The sequence below is a fragment of the Phocoena sinus genome, chromosome 5 (assembly GCF_008692025.1).
Source record: "Phocoena sinus isolate mPhoSin1 chromosome 5, mPhoSin1.pri, whole genome shotgun sequence".
Taxonomy (NCBI): Eukaryota; Metazoa; Chordata; class Mammalia; order Artiodactyla; family Phocoenidae; genus Phocoena; species Phocoena sinus.
In genome coordinates this window covers 137,507,739-137,531,023 of record NC_045767.1, presented here as the reverse complement: position 1 = coordinate 137,531,023, position 23,285 = coordinate 137,507,739, and the positions used below count along the sequence as shown (strand labels likewise).

At 41.0% G+C, this 23,285-nt stretch overlaps 1 protein-coding gene across 4 annotated transcripts in view; it reads left to right on the top strand.

The window, feature by feature from the left end:
* Positions 1-23,285, top strand: part of TMEM144 (transmembrane protein 144) — a 42,809-nt gene that overhangs the window by 6,661 nt on the left and 12,863 nt on the right. The window contains exons 3-10 of one of the 4 annotated variants that reach the window (XM_032632400.1): positions 1,116-1,287; positions 3,381-3,503; positions 6,811-6,910; positions 8,876-8,956; positions 15,705-15,786; positions 17,616-17,692; positions 19,894-20,012; positions 22,957-23,076. In XM_032632400.1, coding sequence (XP_032488291.1) covers positions 1,179-1,287; positions 3,381-3,503; positions 6,811-6,910; positions 8,876-8,956; positions 15,705-15,786; positions 17,616-17,692; positions 19,894-20,012; positions 22,957-23,076 — 811 coding nt within the window. In that variant the 5' untranslated portion in view covers positions 1,116-1,178. Of the gene's footprint in view, positions 1-1,115; positions 1,308-3,380; positions 3,504-4,993; positions 5,386-6,810; positions 6,911-8,875; positions 8,957-15,704; positions 15,787-17,615; positions 17,693-19,893; positions 20,013-22,956; positions 23,077-23,285 lie in introns of those variants that run through there. The other 3 variants (XM_032632403.1, XM_032632401.1, XM_032632404.1) reach the window with 3 other exon arrangements.

Genomic DNA, 23,285 nt, shown 5'->3' with positions numbered 1-23,285 from the left:
TACTGCCTCTGCCCTGGGTCTTGGAGTGTGTGAGATTTTGTGTGCGCCCTCTAAGAGCAGAGGCTCTGTTTCCTACAGACCTCTGGTTTTCCCAAATGCAAGTCTCACTGACCTTCAAAGCTAGAAGTTCTGGGGACTCATCTTCTCTGTGCAGGATCCCCGGTCTGGGGAGCCCACTGTGGGGCTTAGACCCCTCGCTCCTTGGGGAAATCTCTGCAATTGTGATTATCCTACTGTTTGTGGTCACCTACCCATGGGTGTCAGTCTCGACTCTACTGTGTCTTCACCCCTCCTCTCATCACCTTGTGGTTCCTTCTTTATATCTTTAGTTGCAGACGATCTTTTCTGCTAGCCTTCAAGTCATTTTCATTGATAGTTTCTTTGTAAATAGTTGTGATTTTGGAAGGAGGTAGGCTCAGGGTCTTCCTTCTCCACCATCTTGGTCACCTTCAAGAGATTGTTAAAGAGATCTTTAGGAGATTCTTCTATCTATTCAGTTTTTTAAAAAGTCACAAATATAATTTCATGAACTATTTAAACTAATACACACCTAGGTGGTGCTACAGTTGAAGAAAAGTGCCTTTACCTCTAGGGGATCCCGAGTATGTAGCAACAATACAACTTAAATGTGCCCTTAAGCTCGTGTTAAATAGTAGAACAGCTTGTGCTCAGAAGGCACTGATAGGTCTCAAAGTCTTCACCCGTGCTCTGTCATTGACTTGTCACAACAACCAATTGAACTGAACAGGATCCTGGTCCACAAATCTTCATGATACAATCTACCCACACAGAAGAATTTCTTTACAATATCATACAAATTGTATCCAGGTCTTGGAAGAAGTTAGGTTTTCAAGCTCTGAAGACAAATTTTGCTTGTTTTATTGTTTGTTTTGTAGGTCAGTGATCAAAAACTATTTGTTGCCAACATAAATGAAAAAATGAATGAATGAACATGGGGTGTGAATGTAATACATAATTTCATAATGTCCTAACTTTTTATCTGGAAGGACTCTTACCATACTTTTGACAAACTCAATAAGTATCATGTATTGATCACAGTTTGCTCACAGATTCACAACTTTTTAATTGTTTCATTTTTATTCCTTTTATTTCAGAAGCTCTTGAAAAGTACATCAAGTTGAAAGTGAACCAGCTTGCTCTCGGGCAGGACCAGAGCCATGAGCAATAATGGAACAGACCTCACCACTGGTTTCATCTCCTCTATTGTAGCCATCCTTTTGTTTGGCTCAAACTTTGTACCACTTAAAAAATATGAGACTGGCGATGGTAGTTATGTTTCCTTCATTGTTAGTCTTAAATTAATTTTAAATGTGAAGTTCACTTTTTCGGTCTTTTTTAAATGATGGCTATAAAAATGAATTTTGCTGTACCTGAAGCCAAATGAATAGAGCTTAAAAAAAATCATTTGACAATGCCCATGCCATGTTATCTGACTGCTAGTCAGTGTAGGATAACCTTAATATTGTGTTTCATCATAAAGCTAGGATGGGGAAAGCCTTTTAGGCATATCTGTTATGTTTAGAAAAGAAGGAAGTTAGCTCTACTGATAACACTTGTTGTGCAAACACAAATTGCCAACACGATTGATAGAATAGAAAACAATTTGCACATAACACGAAATCTGTGTTTGCCTATGAGCAATTTTGACTCTGACGAGAATTAGGTGAACACAGAAAACTGCACCCAGATGAACAAAGATGCACAGTAATGCACAAAATATGCTCACACACACCCCTTCACACAACCACCAGGTCTGTTACACCACGCCCATACACATCTGGTGTTCAAACCCTCATTCACCACCTTCCCAATAATTCACAAGCTACAACACTTCTGACATCCATTTGCATAAGTCAACTTCAGATCTTTTTTAAGGTAAAGTTCCATATTTATTGCAGCATTTGTGAAGGTCTTAACCACTTAACCAGTGTAAAACTGCACTACCATCTTTTTAGGCTCCTCTCTTTCCTTAATAAGTTGTTGATGAAGTTTCTGAGTGTTGTGTCCTTAGCCCCATTTTTCCCCCTAAGCTCTGCAGGCTTTATCACCTGATTTTACACAGTATGGTGATGTTTAGGAACACACATGTCACATTATGGTAGAACTGACTGTAATGTGAATTATCGGGAAGGAGAAGCAGTAGTTGTTTTTATCTACCTGCCTTTCCTGTTAAAGCCGGGAGAAATTGGGGATGTTATGGTGAAACCCTGGTGGGAGGCATTGTGTTTTCACTCCAATTTATGTCTTTTTTTTTTTCAACTTTATCTCAGCCTTTTTTCTTATGTCTTTATACCACTAAGACAATAGAGTTACAAATCCTTTCCCTCCAGAGCCTTTCTTCTTCTCCCCTTTGGAGTTAGAACAGGAATGAAAAGTGCTAAAAAAAATAACAAAAAACATACTGAGGGTTAGAGGACCTGACTTTTGGGTGTTCTACAAGAACTGAGTGATCCCAGACAAACCTTATCCACTCTTTTGTTCTCAGTTTCTCATTTGTAAAATGAAGTTCCCTTTCATCTCTGTGTTCTTATTTTTTTTGTCTTAGAGGTTAACAGCCTTTTTTTCTCTCCTCCACCGTGAGATTGAATAGAAATAGGGAAAATTTTCCAATAGAGTCAAAAGTGCTACACTGAGTTATAACTACCTTAGTATTTTTTCCAATGTCGATGTTTTCTGTAACCTTTTAATCCCTAAACCCTCCTTCTAAGCCTCAGAAAAGTACAGATACACCTCATATCACCATGTGACCTTCAAGTAACTTGCAGAGCATAGGAAAGGGAGTAGCCCTGACCTAGAAGGCTAATTCTCAGGTCTGGAATGTCTGACTCATTGCAGACACTCAACTCCAAGTGCATGAGACCTACATATGGCCGTAAAGGACTTTATGTTTATCCCAAAATGGTGCATATGGTCCCCAAAGGTTTAAATTACTATCATGCTGTTGTGAAGTTCTTAATGCTTTGTCTTTGGTGAGGAATGGCACTAAGTATAGCATCTGAATAAAAGTATATAGTCTTGGTCTTGCCAACATTCTTTGGTAGAAAATTTTTGATCCCTGTTAAGCCGGAATGCACAGTGTAGAGCAAGCTTTGGAGTCCAGTTAAGTTTAAATTCCAGTTTTACAGACTGTTAGCTATTTGGACAAGTTGCTTCATCTCCGATTCATTTTCTGTCTTTGAATTAGGGTTAATTATGTTGCATAGTAGTTACAAGAAGTATAATAAACATGTAAAGTGCCTGGCATAGAGGCATGCAATAAATTGTGACCATTACTATAATAATTCATTGATATTCCTAAACGCACTAATTTCCTTAGATCAGTTTGAACCAATGACACCAATTTTTTTTTTTATTTCCAGGAATGTTTCTCCAGTGGGTTCTTTGTGCTGCCATATGGTTGGTTGCCTTGGTGGTCAATCTGATATTACATTGCCCTAAGTTTTGGCCTTTTGCAATGGTTGGGGGCTGCATTTGGGCAACAGGTAATATTTGATATAATTTATTCTTTAATCATTTTATGCTATGATCCAAATAAATCTGGTTCATAGTAGAAGGAAACTAAATGAACAATTTAGTTTCTTTCATTTATATGCTCCATAAATATTTTTGGTACATTTCCTGACTCTTTCCTTTTAATGATTTCTTTCTTAGTTCCTGGCAGATAATTGTGATAGTAAAATTATTACTATATATTATATGTATAATTATATAAAATTATTATAGGAAAAATGTTTCACTCGCTATCTGTTCAAGCATAACTCATATATTAGTTTAAGTGCTCTGGTCTTTCTTTCTTTCTCTCCCATTATGTTTGTCAGAAAATATTTATTAAATAGTCGTTTCTACTACTATCATCTTTAGGACTTGTCCTTAAAAGTAGACAAACACAGACACATTATCATTTCAAAAGCACTGGCAGAGAAACAGAAGCAAACAAAAATCTTCCCTCTGTTGCCTTCTCACTGTTGCCTGAAGTTATATAACTAGAATTTACACCTTTGCTTGGCCAATCAGGAATGCTTTTCTTCTCTAACTATAAATGCACCCCAGGAGAGTTTTCTTCTCTTTAGCAAAGAGAATCCCAAGTATCAAGGCTCTCTAGAGGCAGTTTGATTAAAAGCAAATGAATTTTTAAACGTTAAAAATGTATTGGGTAACTACTTAATTTGAATCTCTACAGAATTAAGTGATTTAGTGAAGATGATGAGTTGGAGGACAAAAGAGTTAACTTTTAAATTTCCACTAGAGTTGTAATTATTATAGCTCACTTATACCTTAGTATGCTTATGATTGTCATGTCTAATGGGAGAGGGGAACAGAGAAAGCAGCCATTCATCCTGCAGATCTTGACAACCACCATAGTGTCTATATTCACCCAGCAGGTCCCACTGGGAGTCGGTGGGTTAGAGTCTAGTTTGAGAACTGCTGCAGACGGGGATGCTGTAGGTTACAGTAGCTGATTGGATGTGAGGAGCAGAGGAAAGGGAGGACCCAATGGTAATGTAGGGGTTTTCTCGTGAGTGATTGGAAGAGTGATGGTGTCATTGACTTGGATGAGGAAAACAGGGAAGAGAACGTGTCTGAAAGGGAAAATAATGAGTTCAGCTGGAACCTTTTGAGCTGAAAGTTCCTGGAAATTTCTTTTTTTCTTTTTATAAATTTATTTATTTTTGGCTGTGTTGGGTCTTCGTTGGTGCATGCAGGCTTTCTCTAGTTGCAGCGAGCGGGGGCTACTCTTCGTTGTGGTGCCCAGGCTTCTCATTGCAGTGGCTTCTCTTGTTGTGGAGCACGGGCTCTAGGCGTGTGGGCTTCAGTAGTTGTGGCTCGCGGGCTCAGCAGTTGGGGTGCACGGGCTCTAGAGCGCAGGCTCAGTAGTTGTGGCGCACGGGCTTAGCTGCTCCGCGGCACGTGGGATCTTCCCAGACCAGGGCACGAACCCGTGTCCCCTGCATTGGCAGGTGGATTCTTAACCACTGAGCCACCAGGGAAGCCCAGGAAATTTCTTATCGGCACTAAAACTCTGGAGAAGGTCCAGGCTAGTACTGGGAGCATGTGACTCTAGCTGATAGCTGAAACCATGAAACTAGTCAAGTACCCAAAGAAGAATGTAGCAGGAGGAGGGGTGTGTTCTAGGGAAAATATTCAGAGGGCATCTAAATCCGGAAGGTGTGATGTGAAAGAGCAGCCAGAGAAAGAGAGAAACAGGAGGCAACTGGGAGATGAAGAGATCTTGGAAACCAAGAGAGGGAACCTTTCCAGAGGAGATTGACTGAGACCAGACAGCCAATCAAGAACTGGAAAGACCAACCATGAACTTAGTCCTGAGCACGAAGCACTGGGTGCAGGACTCCAGAAGACAAGTGGGTGAGCATGGGAGAGCAAAGTCTGGGGCCGTACTGGGACAGGGACATCTGCCAGTGGTTGGCCCTGGTTCGAGTCGTAGGGGATGGTCACTACTGATTTTATCATTGACCAGCTTCTGCAAAAAGACATAAAACAGAGACCTAAGCTAAGGACGAAGAACATTGGTGCAGTTCGGCAAGGAGCTAATCCAACATTTTCTCTGTAGGATTTTGCCCTAAGCCTGGCTCTTTCAGCAGTCATAATCCTGAGTTGAATGCCAAAACATGCGGCTGTTTTATTTTTAAAATGACGAATTGCGCTTTACTAAGTTTGTCCAAATCCCATAAGCTTTTTTTTTCATTTTTATTAAACCTTTATTTTGTTTTCTTTTTTAAAATTTTTATTGGGTTGTAGTTGATTTACAATGTTGTGTTAGTTTCTGCTGTACAGCAAAGTGAATCAGTTATACATATATGTATAACCACTCTTTTTTAAGATTCTGTTCCCATATAGATCATTACAGAGAATTCAGTAGAGTTCCCTGTGCTGTACAGTATGTCCTTATTAGTTATCTATTTTATATATAGTACTGTGTATACGTCAATCCCACTCTTCCAATTTATCCCTCCACCCCCCCTTACCCCCTGATAACCATAAATTTATTTTCTACATCTGTAACTCTATTTCTGTTTTGCAGATAAGTTTATTTGTAGCCTTCTTTTAGGTTCCACATGTGAGCAATATCATATGATATTTGTCTCTGTCTGACTTACTTCACTTAGTATGATCATCTCTAGGTCTATCCACGTTGGTGCAAATGGCATTACTTCATTCCTTTTTATGGCTGAGTAATATTCCATTGTATATACGTACCACATCTTCTTTATCCACTCCTCTGTTGATGGACATTTAGGGTGCTTCCATGGCTATTGAAAATGCAAATCAAAACTACAATGAGGGGTGAGCTGTGACAAAGCGAGAGAGAGGCATGGACATATATACACCACCAAACGTAAGGTAGATAGCTAGTGGGAAGCAGCCGCATAGCACAGGGAGATCAGCTCGGTGCTTTGTGACCACCTAGAGGGGTGGGATAGGGAGGGTGGGAGGGAGGGAGATGCAAGAGGGAAGAGATATGGGAACAGATGTATATGTATAACTGATTCACTTTGTTATAAAGCAGAAACTAACACACCACTGTAAAGCAATTATACCCCAATAAAGATGTTAAAAAAAAAAAACAAAGAACTACAATGGGGTATCACCTCACACCGGTCAGAATGGCCATCATCAAAAAACCTGCAAACCATAAATGCTGGCGAAGATGTGGAGAAAAGGGAACCTTCCCATGAGCTTCAGTTGAAATTAAAATAAAAATTAATTCAATTGATAAACTTGTTTTCTGTATTGGAAATAACACCTTTCTTCTGTATATTTCATCTACAGGAAACATTGCGGTTGTCCCAATTATCAAAACCATTGGTTTGGGCCTTGGAATCTTAATCTGGGGATCATTTAATGCCTTAATCGGCTGGGCAAGCTCAAGGTAACACAAAGCAAAGTGTTTCAACTATGATTCTCTGCACTCACCCTCTGTGTAAGGCCAGTGCTAAGAATGGGACTAGCTGAGAGGAATAATGCTTGGTTCCTACCCTCACAGAGGCCACTACTGGTAAGGCGTACACATAACATATGCTACCTTGAATTACTATTTCCCTTAAGTTCTAAAGAAGTGATCTGACACTCTGATCAAGATAAAGTAAAGGATTGTCTCTAGGGAACAAATAGAGCGAGAGAAAGGACACTGATATTTATGTTCCCTTTCTATGTGTGGCAATTTGCTGGATATATTATGTACATTATTCCCATCTCATTTTCACAACTATATGAGGTAAGTGCTATCTTATAAGAGAACTGGCACACAAAGAAGATGAGGAACTTGCTGAAATTCACAGAGCTAATCAGCCATATTCAAACCCAGGCCTGCTGGTTCTAAAGCCCATATTCTTCCCTCTGGGGTCTGAGCCAGTGTCAGCAAACCCTGGTCCAGCTTCCCAGCCATTTTTGTAAATAAAGTGATATTGGAACACAGCCAAACACATCTGTTTAAGGAGTGTCTGTGGCTGCTTGTTCCCTATAATGGTAGAGGTGAGTAGTTGCAAGAGGCCACCTAGCCCGCAAAGCCTAAAATATTTACCCGCTGGCCCTTAAAGGGAAAGTTTGCCAACCTGCAGCTCTAGAGCTGAGCTGTCCAGATAGGGTCCCCGCAAGCCACATGTGGCCATGTGTATTTAAATTTAAATTAATTAAAATGTGATAAAGTTAAGCATCAAGTTCCTCGGCTGCACTGGCCACGTGTCAAGTGCTCTATCGCCGTATCTGGCGGAAGCTGCCCTATTGTCTGTTGCAGCCTGGGAACAGCTTCATCATCTGAGAAGATCCTTTTGGACTGCACCACCCTCAGTCAGCATTAAGATGAACATTCAAGTTGAGTTTGGGAAAATAAATAGAAAGGGGGCTTTTACTCTAACCTTGCTTTCCGGGCCCCTCTTCCCACTCAAAACACTACAACAACCTCCGTTATGACAAAGCCAGCTAAGTTCCAGTACATTCTTTCCTGTCCTTTCCTCATCCCCGCCCTGCTTTTTACAAGTGCTATTTTCTTTTTCCTGTCCTTGCCTCCTTTCTCTGGCCCTGGGTGGTTCACAGTGATTGTCGGTGATGATCACTACAACCTCAAGACATGGGAAAAAAAAAAAAAAAAAGAATTTAAAGGGATGCCAAAGAGCAGGGATCTTTAACCAAGCAGTTATTGAAGTCTATTTCAAGTATTATACACAACAGCAGTCAACTCGTCAGCATTCAATTACCCACTTAATCTATTTTTTCTTCCTTCTTCCTTAGTCTTAATGAGAAAGGGACTTTTCTTTTTTTTTTTTTTTTTTTAAATTTATTTATTCATTTATTTATTTTTGGCTGTGTTGGGTCTTCATTTCTGTGCGAGGGCTTTCTCTAGTTGTGGCAAGCGGGGGCCACTCTTCATCGCGGTGCGCGGGCCTCTCACTGTCGCGGCCTCTCTTGCTGCGGAGCACAGGCTCCAGACGCGCAGAGCTCAGTATTTGTAGCTCACGGGCCCAGCTGCTCCGTGGCACGTGGGATCTTCCCAGACCAGGGCTTGAACCCGTGTCCCCTGCCTTGGCAGGCAGACTCTCAACCACTGCACCACCAGGGAAGCCCGGGACTTTTCTTTTAGACAAGTACTTTTACATATACTAGCTCATTTAACCTTAAGAAACCTGTACGTGAGGTATAATTGCATGTATAATTGTTCCGGTTTTAAACATGGGAAATTGAGACACAATAAAGATAGTTAACTTATCCAAGTCACAGGTAGGAGGTGAGGGACCTAGGATTTCAATCCAGGAATCTGACCCCGAGTCCATGGCCTTAAACACTGTGATGAACACATATTCAACAATATCTACTTTGATATGACTCTTTCAATTTCCAGGTTTGGCTGGTTTGGAATGGATGCAGAAGAGGTGTCAAAACCACTGCTCAATTATATCGGAGCCGGGCTGTCAGTAGTAAGGTACATGGCCATTTCTTATGACTTAACTCTTCTTCCCAACATTCAGGACACTTGTTAAAGATCCTGATGTGTGGACATTGCTTTACACCCACGTCTCATCAATCAACATGATTTTTTCTCAGATGCTTCATTTACATTGACAGGCATGGCTTCAGGGGACAGAAAGTATCAGCTCTGGGGTCAGGGGCCCCAGCCTCAGTGGTCAAAAGCTCTGAGACCCTGGGAAACCTTTTAGCTGCTGTGAAGCTCATTTTCATTATCTGTAATATTCAGAAAAATCATAAGACACAGCTCATAAATGAGGATCAAATGGAGTTAAAGTATTTTGCGAACTAGAAAATGCTGTAAGTCAATGTTATTCTGGCTTCCTGATGCTCTGAAATAGCCACTGATTCTCTCTTATTACTCATGTATTCTTTGCCACTCAGTTTCCACTCTCCTGTCACGTCACTCAGCTCTTCTCAACCCGCTCACGTAACAACTCTCTCACCTGTGACAACACACACTCATGTAAATACTTGTTCGGGGATGTCTAGTTATATTCACTGTCTGAATGGCAGTGTTCAGTCCATAAAACCATCACAGAATTAGGTCACCTTAGATTCAGTCCCTTTTCCTCTCTAGAATCCATCTGTATTTCCTGTCAGCACCTCTCATAATGGATAGTGTTGCCTGCGAAGATTTTAGTACTTTTTTATTTTTCAGGGAAAGGACACTATATTTCCCTTCCTCCTGCAGCTGATGGCTTTTCTCCAGCCACATTCAGGAACAATCTCTTTGTTGTTGAAATGTTGCCTTAGAGAGTTCTTCCAGGCCAATCGGAGAGGAAATAACATTGATTATTCTAAAATAGCAGATTCTTGACATTTTTGGTTAGAGGCAATTTTGTATATTTTGTACAATTCACAGAGCATTCAAGCTTTGAAGAACTCTCTCAGAAAACATTTCTTTACGCCCCAGAATTGGAATGTAGAATGCCTTCGTCTTGACTTAATGATAATTTGAGGCCAATTTATCCACTCCATCAGGCTTTGTTTTTCTCCATGTTCCTTCTCCCTTTAGAAAATGTACATTCGCTAAAATTACAAATTATTCACGTTCTATCACTTCTACTTGTGTGACCTTGGGCAAATCACTTAATTTCTCTAAACCTTGGTTTCTTCATCTGGGGATAAAGTGGGGATAATAATTGCACCAGCCTCATAGGATATTTTGAGGATTAAATAAATATGTTCAGTGCTATGTATAGTGCTAGACACATGGCTAATGCTCTATATGGTGGGTAATTTTAATTACACTAGTCACTCTTTTAATTAATAACTATTTCATGTTTGGTTTCTGTTACCCCTTTTGGTCTATGTTGTCCAATTCAACAGTTAACTAGCCAGCATGTCTGGGAGTCACCCAACTTAGTCTGGATCTTGGTCTGAGGCAGGAAAATGCAGTGATCTCTTCTGTGGTGCATCCTGGCTCTCTTCTAAGTTTCTTTTGTTGACCTGAAACAAATAGATGGCCAGATTGTCCCCAGCAAAAATGGGTTTATTCAGGATCAGCAGAGAATTGCAGTTCAGGGTCTGCAACCATGGCGAGCCAGTACAAGTCCCTCACATCAAGGGAAGGAGAACGCTTTTATAGAGGACACAAGGAAGTTGGGAGGGTTATAGTAAACAAGGAGTCCATGGCTGTCCATTGGCTGAGGCCTGGCCAGGAAGGAAGAGGGGTCTGCCTCTTTCCCGTTGGGCTCTGCTATGATCACAGGGTATGTGAGCTCCCCATTCTGGTCTCTCGACTCTATTTAACTGAGTTTTCTGTTTGTTAATATTTTTTACCCTTTACTAAAATGAATTTCTGGAACCTTTCCATTTTAACTCCATTAAATCAGTTTGTTCTGAAGAGAATTCATTGAAATGACTTGGAGTTTCATAGCCAGTATAAGGAAACTTGGAATCTGGTTACATTGGTTTAGGATGTTGCTTTTCTTTTTAAAATGGAAACAATTGCTCCCATCCTCTGTATAGTCAATTGTAAAGCGTTGCTAAGGTCATGTCTAGCCTTACATCTTCCCTACGTGTTATCCAGGTTAAGTATCAGTCAGTTTCCATATCCAAGACCACCCCAGGCATCTTGAACAGCAGAGGATTTAGCACAGGGAATTGTTGACAAAAAATGTTATAAAGCCCAAAAGAGCAAAGGGAGAAGGTGGCATCACCCAAAGCCCAGGGCACCCACCCCAGCTGGCACTGTGGGGAGAAATGTGTCTGCCTTGAGCTGCTGACACCCCAGCAGCCACCCAAGGCAAGATGATGCCCGACCTCACCCCACCCCCACCGTTGGCAAAGCCGAGTTTCGGCAAATGTAGTTTTCAGTCTTCTAGTCCCCATGGTTCAGGGTGGAAGTGGAGTGGATGCCAAGAAACAAAGTCCAGGACACTCTCTTAGACATGCTTCAGTGAAGATCCAGGAGTCGGAGTTCACAAGAAGACAGATTTCCTTTTCAATTAGAAAAAGGCTTTGAGAACTTCCCTGGTGGCACAGTGGTTAAGAATCCACTTGCCAATGCAGGGGACACTGGTTCAAGCCCTGGTCCGGGAAGAGCCCACATGTCTCGGAGCAAATAAGCCCATGTGCCACAACTACTGCACCTGCACTCTAGAGCGCTCGAGCCACAACTACTGAGCACACGTGCCACAACTACTGAGCACACGCGCCACAACTACTGAGCCCACGAGCCACAACTACTGAAGCCCACGTGCCTAGATCCCGCGCTCCGTAACAAGAGAAGCCACAGAAGTGAGAAGCCCGCGCACCACAAGGAAGATTAGCCCCCACTCGCAGCAACCAGAGAAAGCCCGCGCACAGCAATGAAGACCCAACGCAGCCAAAAATAAATAAATTAAAATTTTTTTTAAAAAGGCTTTGAATTATCCTTGAATCTACTCTCCATTCTTTTCTCTACTTCCTTAACTTGCTTCCTCTGTAGAGTTGTGTTGTGAGGAAACCCAGATCTTTGATTCTAGCGGTTAGCTTTCTTCAGAGCCACAGTCCTTACGTAGAACTGCGGATCAGGCTAAATATCTCGACATGCATGCCCCCTGGGTGCCTCCTACTCCGTCTCAGGTGGGGCTACCTGTGGAAGGGGAACCTGCCAGGTCAGGCACAAGGTCAGCCCTGCACAAACCCTGGGCTGCGGGTTCCTTTCTATTTGCCTTCAACATTTCCCAGTCAGAATTACTTTTCTTACTTTAGCCTTCCCTGAAAGTTGGTCCCTCTTCCTGCGTTCCTTCTCTCCGTAGAAGGTATTAGCCACAGTCATTCAAATTCAGAACCTCGGGCATCTTGAATTTTTTTCCTTTGTACCTGACCCCATATCAAATCCTGTAAAATTCTTTCTGAATCTTTCAGAGGTTCCTCCTCTCCTTTCCCTCGGTCCCATACTACCTGCCCACCTGTATACAGTTGTAAAAATCACACATCTCAGTTCCCTAGTTCCATTCTTTCTTGTTGCCAGTATGACTTGCTTGTATCTGCTCTCAAATCAGGACATCACTCTTCTACTTAGGAACACCTGAAGGCTCCCCACTGGATTCAGAATAAATCTGTCTCCTTAATCCAGCATGTCCTCCACAGTTAGAGATTCAACACTTCTTCCTAGCACAGTTTCGCCCGGGGTTGTCAGTTCACTGACCCAGGATTACTTATCATACCCGACAAAGCCCTTTCCTCTGCCTCCCTGAAATATCACTTAAGATTTCCCATTCTATATGATGTTTTCTTGATTTTCTTCTTCTAATTATCAATAGAATGAGTCGCCCCTAAACTCCCATTGTATTTTGCACTTCTTCTATTGCCCACATTCTCAGGGTCTGTGTTGTATTACTCAGACAACCCTCTTTATCCTTAAACTATGAGATCCTGAAGGACAAAGTCTGTTATTTTCTTTGTGCACCATTTCTCCCACCATCACTATCAGACTTCACTGCACAGTGCTTGACATATAATAGAGGCTTGCTGAAATCAGTCGTCAGTGTAGACACACACGTGAGTTTTACTAATAGGAATGTGCGTAGGGTTACAAATCTAGGGAAATTGGAAAGGTTGAAAGTATAGAGAAGTACCCTTGCGTATAACATATTGATTTATTTTTAAAGTTTCCCATGCTTTTGAAAGCATTTGCAGACTCGATCATGGAACTTTGTGTTTGACATACTGTACCAAGGTCTTCAAGTCTGTAGCCCAGAAGACCTTGTGTTCTATTTGGCTTTATGTTCATATCCATAAGATACATCTCATTACCTCGTCCTAACTCAGTGCCACCAGATTCCCTCTTGACCTAATCGAGCTGGATTCTTCTTTCTGACTCACCCATTTCACGTCTAGTATACAGGCTCAGACCACTGATTCCTTAGTCTTCATTTCTTCCTCATGCTCAGCACCCCATCTCCCATCCAATTTGTAGTGAAACTTCTCAACTGACTAACGTATTTTGAGATTTTATCATGTGCCAAAAAATACCCCGAGAATTTTGTAGCCATTACTATTTAATTCTCCTCACAGTTCTATAAAGTGGGTATATCTCCATTTTTTATTTTATTTATTTATATTTATTTATTTATTCATTTAAAAAAAATTTTGGCTGCGTTGGGTCTTCGTTGCTGCGCGTGGGCTTTCTCTAGTTGTGGTGAGGAGCGGGGGCAACTCTTTGTTGTGGTGCGCGGGCTTCTCATTGCGGTGGCTTCCTTGTTGCGGAGCCCGGGCTCTAGGCACACAGGTTTCAGTAGTTGTGGCTCGTGGGCTCAGTAGTTGTGGCTCACGGGTTCTAGAGTGCAGACTCAGTAGTTGTGGTGCGCAGACTTAGTTGCTCTGTGGCATGTGGGAGCTTCCCAGACCAAGGCTTGAACCCGTGTCCCCTGCATTGGCGGGCGATTCTCAACCACTGTGCCACCAAGGAAGTCCCTCCCCAATTTTTAGATGAAAAAAGGTGAGGGTCAGAGAGGTTAAGTGATTTGTTGGAGGGTCACACAGTTGTTTGAAGAAGCACTCTAGGGCTTTTCTCTGTGTCCTTCAAGTATATTTCTAACATATCATCCTCTATTGCTATTAGAAAAACAGATGGGTCTATACAAAGCAGAGGGTTTTCATGGTAACTTTGAGGAGAAAATGCAGTTGCAGTGTCTAATGTTAGCTTTGTGAATTAACATATATATGAGCACACACACATGCCTATTTAACAATTAAGATAGACACATATAATCAGGTTTTATGCATTCAATTTTACTGAGTGTCAGGTACTTCGAGGACCTTGAAGCAGATGGAAAATGTGGTTCCTATCTTCTATTGAATTGGAAAGTCTTTAGAGAAAAAAGATTACATGGACCTGTGGCAGATGGTCTGGACCATGTGATGACGATTCTCAGTGTTTTGGGAATTCAGAGAAGAGGACAATAGGGGAGGACCAGCCGGGGGTGGGGCTCCCTTCTCACAGTCAGCACTTCACGTCTTCTCTAGTTTGGGTAAGAGGTGAGGACGCGGTATGTCCAGCTAAGGAAGGCTCACAAGCGGGACGTACAAGCTTGGAGCAGGGGCTGGTCAGGGAAAGAAGTCCATGGGAGAATTATGTTGAGAAAGGTTGAACAGGGCATGAAGCAGAGAGCAGTAAAAATCAAAGCAAAACTTGAATTTCCTATGGAAGGGAATATGGAACCATTCACGTTTATAAAGCAGCCAAGAGACTGAACTAAGGAAGCTAACTCGACATTTTAAATTTTTGTACGAAAGATAGCATATCTGGGTTCACTAGTCTGCACTCAGCTACCTATACTATTTCAGTCTCACGTGTGCTTTGAAAACTTCTTATATTGCTTTAACTTTTGAACCACGCAAGTGTTTTTAAAAAGGAATATCAGAAGTATACCAACGTTGTTAGTTTCCTTCAGTTAATTTAATATTTTAACACATTTTAGCATTTTGGCGTGGTTCAAAAGTCAAGGTCAGTGAGGCATTTGTTACAAAGATACTGGACATGAATAGTCAGTGCCTTGGGAGAGAGAGGTTAAAGGGCAAAAAGGCATTAGGCTTACGTGTGTTTTTATCTCTTAAAATATACTCTGGAGATCTTTCCATATCACAGCACAGAGGGCATCCTCATTCCTTTTTTATGGCTGTGTCGTATTCCACTGGATGATCATGAAGGTCGGCTCACCTGAGTGTGGCTATGCTTGTGTTAGAGGTCCTGGAGCGGGACTGGTAGGGACAAGAGTGGACACACCTATGCCTTTAGTACATGGCCTCAGGGTCTCCTCTGCAGGGGTCACACAGTTCTGCACTCACACCAGTGGTACTTATCTCCTCGAGTTTGTCCAATTGAGGATGTTAAGCTTTTTGGGGGGGGTTGTCAATAGAACAGGTGAGATATATTATTTCAAGGTGTTTCCATTTGTGTTTTTACCATGTGGTTCCAGGGTTAAAGCATGAATAAAAAGAAAGATGGGGCCATTGACTGAAACAAGAAAATCAGGAGAAAGATCTGATTTGGGAGGGAAGCTTAGGAGTCTAGCTTTTAAGCTGTTGTAATTCAAGACAAGGAGAGATGTCAAAGAGAACAGCAGTGCTGGAGAAATGGCAGGACCCCTGAAGAGGCAGTTTGGAAGTAATCATCGTATCATTAAGATACGATGTCTTCCCTTAAATTCAGCCAACTTAATGTGAACCAGGGTTGTGATAAATGTCACTAAAATTTATTTTCTTTGCAGCGCTTTCATATTTTTGTTCATCAAAAGCAAAATGCCAAATAACACATATTCTGTGGACACCACACCATTAATAACAGAGCATGTGAGTAGAGAATGAGAACCACCTTGATATGAAACATATAATTAAGACAAAAGGAAAATGCATGAATTTGAATGCAGATAAGACGGTAAAGGGGTATTTTTTAAAATCAGGGCAATCTGAAATATTTTAGCATATTTATTATGGCTAGGTCTATGTAGCCATCAATATTTCCACAGTAAAGATGCTCAACAAATACAGAGGTCTACTTCTTTTTATTAACGGTAGATCCCTACTAGGAGATGTGCACACAAGCCCATATTCTGAAGTAACTTAAGGATTTCCGCAGTACGGGAACACTGAATACTGAGAAGGAACACGAAAATGACTTTAGAAAGGGGGAGGAAGGAGGCTTTAAAGTAGGATTGGGAGAGGGCAGGGGCCACAGATAAGACAAAGCCAGTGAAAGGGTAAATCAAATCACACGAAAGTGGGAATTAGACTTGACTTTCTTCTATTTCTCTTTTCTGCCGTATCCCATTCCACTCAAAGGTGAAGACAGGAAATAAGTAAGGGGTCACTGTTTTGACACTGAAGAACATAAATTAGTCTGGAATAGCAAGTCTAGGTTAAACAGGGGCAATCTTTACAAGACGGCCCGCAGCACTAGTGCCAGTGGCTCCATATACAGAAGTGGTTCCAGGGCAAACTGCCACGGCCATGAGCACAGACTCCAGCACCACGGATGCTGAGTGTCTCGTGCGCCTGCCCAGGGCCCAGTGCTGGCTGCCGCCACCTCCCACCCACACACTGAGGCGCTGCCTCCCTGGTAGGCACTGCCTCTACTCCTTACTTCAAAATGAATCGTTTCTTCCCCTTCCTTCTTCCCCTATCAAAACTCTTATCAACTAAGGTGACAGAAACCTTAGTTAAATTGACACTAAAGTCAAATAATAAGTAGCTTAGGTGTTAGAGGAAAGAGATGTATTGATCCGTAGGCCTCTCTGATCAGGGAGATGTTTCAGAGAGAATGAAGGAGTGAGACGGGGAGAAGGTGTCTGGTATTCCTTGCCCACATTAGGGGGGTGGGGAAGAAAGGAAAATAAATGCAACTTGGTAAAAGCTACAGAGAAGGCTAACGACCTTAGATTTTTCCATCAAGATGGAAGTATGTAAGCAAACTTAAGTTTAAAGATACATAAAAAGTATTGGTCACGATGCTGCCATACGTCACGAGCTGCTCGTGGGGTGAGAAAGCACGATTGCCAAAGGAAAGCTTGATTTAGCACGTAACGAAGAATTCAGATGTACAATAGTTTCTCATCTCTTGTGAAAGCATTAGGAGTACGGCATCAAGGAAACTTCAGCTAGGAGACAAAGATGCTTACATTCAATAGCAGAAATATTACGAATTTGCTCATAACTTTTCCTGACTTAGAATATTAGCTAATCTCAAAACAAGGCTGGAAGTGTTTCGTTAGCTAATTTAGTTAAAGAATCTGGATGAAAATATGCCTATCGATCTTAGGTATTCCATAGTAGAAGAGTCTAAGTTCTCATTTCTTTACAAGTTATTAAAATTTGCAAATAGAATGCAAGCATTAATAACTTTTGTTAGCTTTGACAGGTGGATCAAAATAGCCATTTAATAAACTGTGAAAAACATTTAAACAGAGAAGTTGCCCACTGCCAGACCATTCTGAGTGACAGAGAAACAGAATCAGAAACATTTGAGTCTAGAGATGCCCACAGAATCAGTATGCAGGGTGACATGGTCATATTTTAAAGTGCGTTTGAGAGAGAAGAGAAAAATGCTGAACATCTTCTTGTCACCAGTGTGGTTATCAATTGAATGCTGTTTTCCTTTTGATTTTTGCCAATGTTTTCAACAGGTGGTTAACAAAACTCAAGACCCCGATTCTGAACATTCCTGGGTGGATAAACTTTCTACAGTGCAAAACCGCTTAGTGTAAGAAAAGGTTCTCTTATTCTGTTTTATATTTGGTTAAAGCAAGAGTGAAGTAATATTCTTCTGAGTTCAAGACGAAAATGGTAACACAAGCTTTGACTTCCTAGCTCCGTGGTAGAGAGACTTTCGGGTGGCTTGCTGAATTTTAAGGTACAGAGGGCCTGGCTCTCAGTGCTCCAAGGAATTCCTAAGCCACTGCAGTGTCTCTAGCCAATAAGTAGCTGACAAAAGCAATCTCATTTTGCAGGACTTTCGTGCCTAAAGTAAAAGTAAAGTTAAAAAAGAAAAAGCAAAGTAAAGTAAAACCATAGGCCACAGAGTATAATGGCCAGTATGCTCCCAGCCATCCCAATCGAATTAGGTCCACGTCTCCATTACATTACCCAGGATGCTCTCCACCGGAAATCCCTCCACTCGTGTGTCAGACAGTTTTATAATCCCAAGATATTTATTGTCAAATATAGTAGAATATTTTGTGTCTGTGTCGGCCCTAGCGCCCACCCCCAATTCTTTGTATCAAGACCAGGAGAGTTAGGCTCAATGACAGCCCTTATATTTTAGGGTTTGGGGGGCTGACAGAGAAGTAGGAGAATGTTTATGTTTTATGTATGAAAATTTTGTATATTTTATATAAGAAATATGGATATGTAATAGTATGTAGCTTGCATTTTTCAGTTGAGGGATGTTTTAGACTTTCTGTGGTGACGCCTCAAGAATAGAAGGCATGTCCTCTGTTAGTGTATACAATGACCTCACAGTGGGAAAGAGGCAGTACTGGGTGCATAATAGATGCTCAATAAATATTTGAATAAATGGAATGAATGAAAGAATGAACTAACCCACACGCTTTGGAAGAAACAAATATGTTGCTATTTTTGCTTTGGAATAAAATAGATATATCAAACAAAACATTTTTCACAAAGCATTGCCTTTGTTAAGGGAATATTTGTTAAGAAGAATGTTTTCAGTTGTCTCATTGGCCAGCCTAGTCTATTAATCTGGTCCACGTTTGGGACCCTCCTCCAGGACTAGATGGTCTAGGCCTCCCCAGGATGCAGGGGTTTCCATCACGAACAGAGCTCACTGGCCATGTGAGTGCCTACAGTCTCATATTCCTTAAAACACCACTAAAATAGACTTATTTTTTGGGGGGGCCACACCCCGTGGCATGTGGGATCTTAGTTCCCCAGCCAGGGATCGAACCCATGCCCCCTACAGTGGAAGCGTGGAGTCTTAACCACTGGACCATCAGGGAAGTCCCTAAGCATTTATTTTCAAGCTTGGAAAGGTATGGTTTTTGCCTAAAACTCTTTCCTGTTTCATGCTATTGTCCTTTATATTAAGCCAAAGGGATTGTTGCAAAATATTATTCACCTCCCTGCCAAAACCACTGGAAACACTTGCTTCACGCAGATACGGCCCAAGTCTGAGGGATCAACGTGACCCTAGTGCTTAAGGCAAAACGTTTTCTTCTTACAGGAAGTAATGTTTTACCTGAAATATTCAAATTATTTTGTTAGGGAATTCCCTGGCGGTCCAGGGTTAAGACTTGGCGCTTTCACTGCAGGGGGCCGGGGTTCAATCCCTGGTCTGGGAACTACGATCCTACAGTTGTCGGCACAAAAAAAAAAAAAAAAAAAAAGGTTTCTTAAATTATGTTATTAAATCAGCACTTCCCCTTGACCATGCCTAAGACATAGGCAAGTCTGTGGATCTCAGGAGTTGTTTTGAACAAACGTGTGTTTGGTCCTTAATCTATTCTAGTCATTATTATTATCTGTGCTATTGTCACAGAGGGTTTAAAAAAGAAACATAGGGCACGGTGTCAGTCTACAAATACTGCATAATTTAATGAGAGAGCCAGGTTTATTTATGTCGCCTGTAGAATATGATGGCAATATTCCCACCTACGTAATGACAATTTATCATGATAATCCATTGCAGCATCTGTAAATCATGTCCTTCCACCATTAGATGGTGGAGGACGGAAGCTGCATCACAGCAAGTTGGCATCAGGTACCTTGACCCTGCAGCGCACTCCAGGGGCTTTTGCTTGTCACCCCACTTGAGATAGATGGGTGATTGCTACACAATGCCTTGTGATTTCCACTTTGAAGCATGCTTTTGATATGATTCCATGTGTGCATTTGGCAGAAACATTGCTTTGGGCCCAGATGAATAGTGATTTATTTGTTTTTAAGGGGCTGCAGTCTCGCGGTAATATCTGGAATACTCTATGGATCTACATTTGTGCCAATCATTTACATCAAGGACCACAGCAAGAGAAATGATAGTATATACGCAGGGGCAAGTCAGAACGGTGAGAGGAAAAAGTTATTTTACTTTATAAATCTAGTTAAGAGTATAAAAAGAATGGGACTGTGGTAGATATTGGTACATAGATTTGTCGATGAAAATTCAATTAACAGTCAAGTTAAGAAGCGAAAATAGGGAATTTTATCTGAGCCAAACTGAGGATTATAGCCCAGGAGACAGACTCTCAGAAGCTCTGAGAACCGTTCCGCCTGTTAAAAGGCAAACGCACTGTCGTATACTGTTGCGAGACAAAGGATCGTACATCAAAATGACGTACCGATATTTTACGTAAAGTTCACCAAGGACACATAGTCCACCGTAAGCGGCTGCAAAGGAGCAGCAGGTCGCCATGGCCCGCTGCAGAGCTGGGAAAGAACAGGTCTTTTAAGAAGTTATCATACATTGGTAGCATCAGGAGCAAGAAAGAAATTGATCTTTCCGGTCAGGCAAGCGCTCCCATTCTGAGACGCTCCAGTTAAAGTGTAACGCAGATGCGTACCTCACATTCGGGGGGGAGGAAGCCCAGACAGACACAGAGAGAAGTTTATGTCTAGATTTTCTCGGCGTGCCTTAAAATAAAATTTCATTTCATCAGATTTGATCTTACTTTGTCATTGCAAGTGGTGAGTTAGAAGGGCACGGGAAACTAAAAATAAAGGACTGTTGGAATATTTTCATGTGATCTTTAACGTACAAATAGAATCAATTTTAGTCAGGATTCATTTCAGCTACTTGGATCTTAACACATGGTTTTTGGCTTTACTGCAAGATTTGGAGATTAGTTTCCAGTTTGATGATCTCTAGGAAAATATGTATTCTTCTCCTCTTTAAAAAAATAAAACACACAAAAACTGAAGTGTAGCACATAGTACTTTAAAATCAAATAAAGGTCAAAATACAGCCTGCTTAGTGTATAATTTTTCGAGCACAGAGTAACGCATTGAAAGGCCCAATGTAATGCTGCCAAATTATCTCGGTTTCTAGCGCTAGAATTAATCTCTCAAGACGTCACTTCCACACAGTGTTCAACAGCCCTCTGCAGGCTCCGAGGAGGTGAGAGTGTCTAATTCAGGATCCTGTGATTATACTGAAACGTGGCTTACACCCACGAAACGATAAAAGAATGATATCGTGGTTAAGGCAGTTCTACATCCATGGCACAGGAAATGAATGTCATCTGTGATCCGATAAGGGAGACTTCTGGAGGGCAAGTCATGAGGGAAAGATTGATGGAGAAGCTGGGATTTGAACTCTAAGCGAGCAGATAGACTTTGAGTGACTACCATGGTCTGTTTCTTCCTTTTTATATTCAGCCCCACGAACAGTACTCAAACTTTTATTAATTTCTGTCTTTTTTTAAAGATTTTATACAAATACCTTTTGTATTTTTATTCTTTTCATTTTAAAGGATAAAAACTAACAAAATTAGAATAGCATAGGATAAATTAAGAGAGAAGGAAAAAAGAGTGACAAAATAAAAGAGCCATGAATGAGTCGAAAAACTGTGCTACTTCCTAGTGATGAGTCATAATTTGGCTCTAAGATTTCTTACAGCCACAAAGGAGATCAGATCAGTCCCAGAATTCAGCAAACACAAGATAAAAACAACTAATTGTTCAGCAGTACAGTTGTTCTTGGTACTGGGACATAATAAACAATGTCCTCAACAATCTCTTCCCATAAATAGTACAATCAGTTCTTAGGGATCTTTCTTATGACAACTCAGATGTCGTCTGATAGAGGTACACTTTATTCCAATTTATTCAAAAATAATTCAAGGGGGCATATTTTTTTAATGTCACTTATTTAACAATCACATAAATGGTATATGCTCTGTGCTGGGCGCTGTTCTAGTTACAGTGATAACTCAAGGGACCCTCCTAGCAACCTTACTGGTTGGATACCATTATTATTCCGGTTTTACAATTGAGAAAATTAAGACAGAGAGAGAGTAGGTAACTTACCCAAGTCTCCAAGTTAGCAAGTGGTGGATTGATGAGTCCCACCAGGTTGTCAGTGTTTGAATCACTAGCTATGCTGCCTTTTCTGGTGGTCTTTGGGTGGATGTGTTGTGATATGACTCAGAGGTAGGATTTACGACTTTAGAAGAAGAGACAAACGCTTTGACTTTCAAGATTTTCTGGCTAAACAGGGCCACTCATCTTTCTCCAAATTTAGTTGAGACATCGAGCCCAGTGTGACCTTCCCAGCCAAGAACCTGCATTACACCCATCTGTTTGGCCAAAGGACCCTCTGCTTTAAATAGTCAGTGGAGTTGGGTTTCTCAGATATTGGGCCACCATCTGTGTTATTAACTCCCCCGTGTAATTAGGTTTATAGAAAACAAATAAAATCCTCTTTGGAATAACTTCCTGAATGTCCTTCTGTATAGCTGCCTGGGTAGCTGCCATCTGCAACCTGGAAGCTTGTCTCCAGATTGATCAATACACTATATAAAATTAGCACTTCTAAAATTTTTTTACACACCATCCCCCAACTACAGTCTACTTGGAGATTTGCTACAATGGCTATAGCCATCAGTAAAATTAGGTCTGATACCTGTTCTTAAAAAAGGAGATATGTTCTTTGTTATAAAGCAGAAACTAACACACCATTGTAAAGCAATTATACTCCAATAAAGATGTTTAAAAAAACATAAAAAAGGAGATATTAATGTATATTCACATAATGTTTATTGTTTCTTATTTAGCTCTCCAAGATAATCATAAAAGCCAGTCTTTTAGATTTGATTATAGTAACTTACTTCTTACTATTTTAAATATGTTAATTAAAATTCTATATAAATAACATGTAGATGATAAAATAGAATTAATGCTTCCTTTACATTTAAGGTTGATTTGAGTGAGTTTGTTTTATTCTTAGGACTCTAGATGTATTTGAAGTGACTAAACTGATACGCTTGAGAGTTTTCTAACCTGTATTTCCAGATTTAGACTACGTTTTTGCACACTTCAGTGGCATCTTCCTTGCAAGTACAGTCTACTTTCTGGCCTACTGTATAGCCATGAAAAATAATCCTAAACTATATCCCAAAGCAGTCTTGCCAGGTAAGAATATTAACGACAGAAACTCTTCTTACTCTGTGAAACTATCATGCCCTATTCATTTAGCTTGAATAATCGTCTCCTGGAAACCAAGCCATTCTCTGTGTGTGTCCGTTTTTGTGTGTCTTTGTGCATATGTGTTCATTCCCTCAGTGACTTTGGCCCAGTTCACCACCAAATATGAAGGATTTAAAAACCGTGAAACTGGGTTT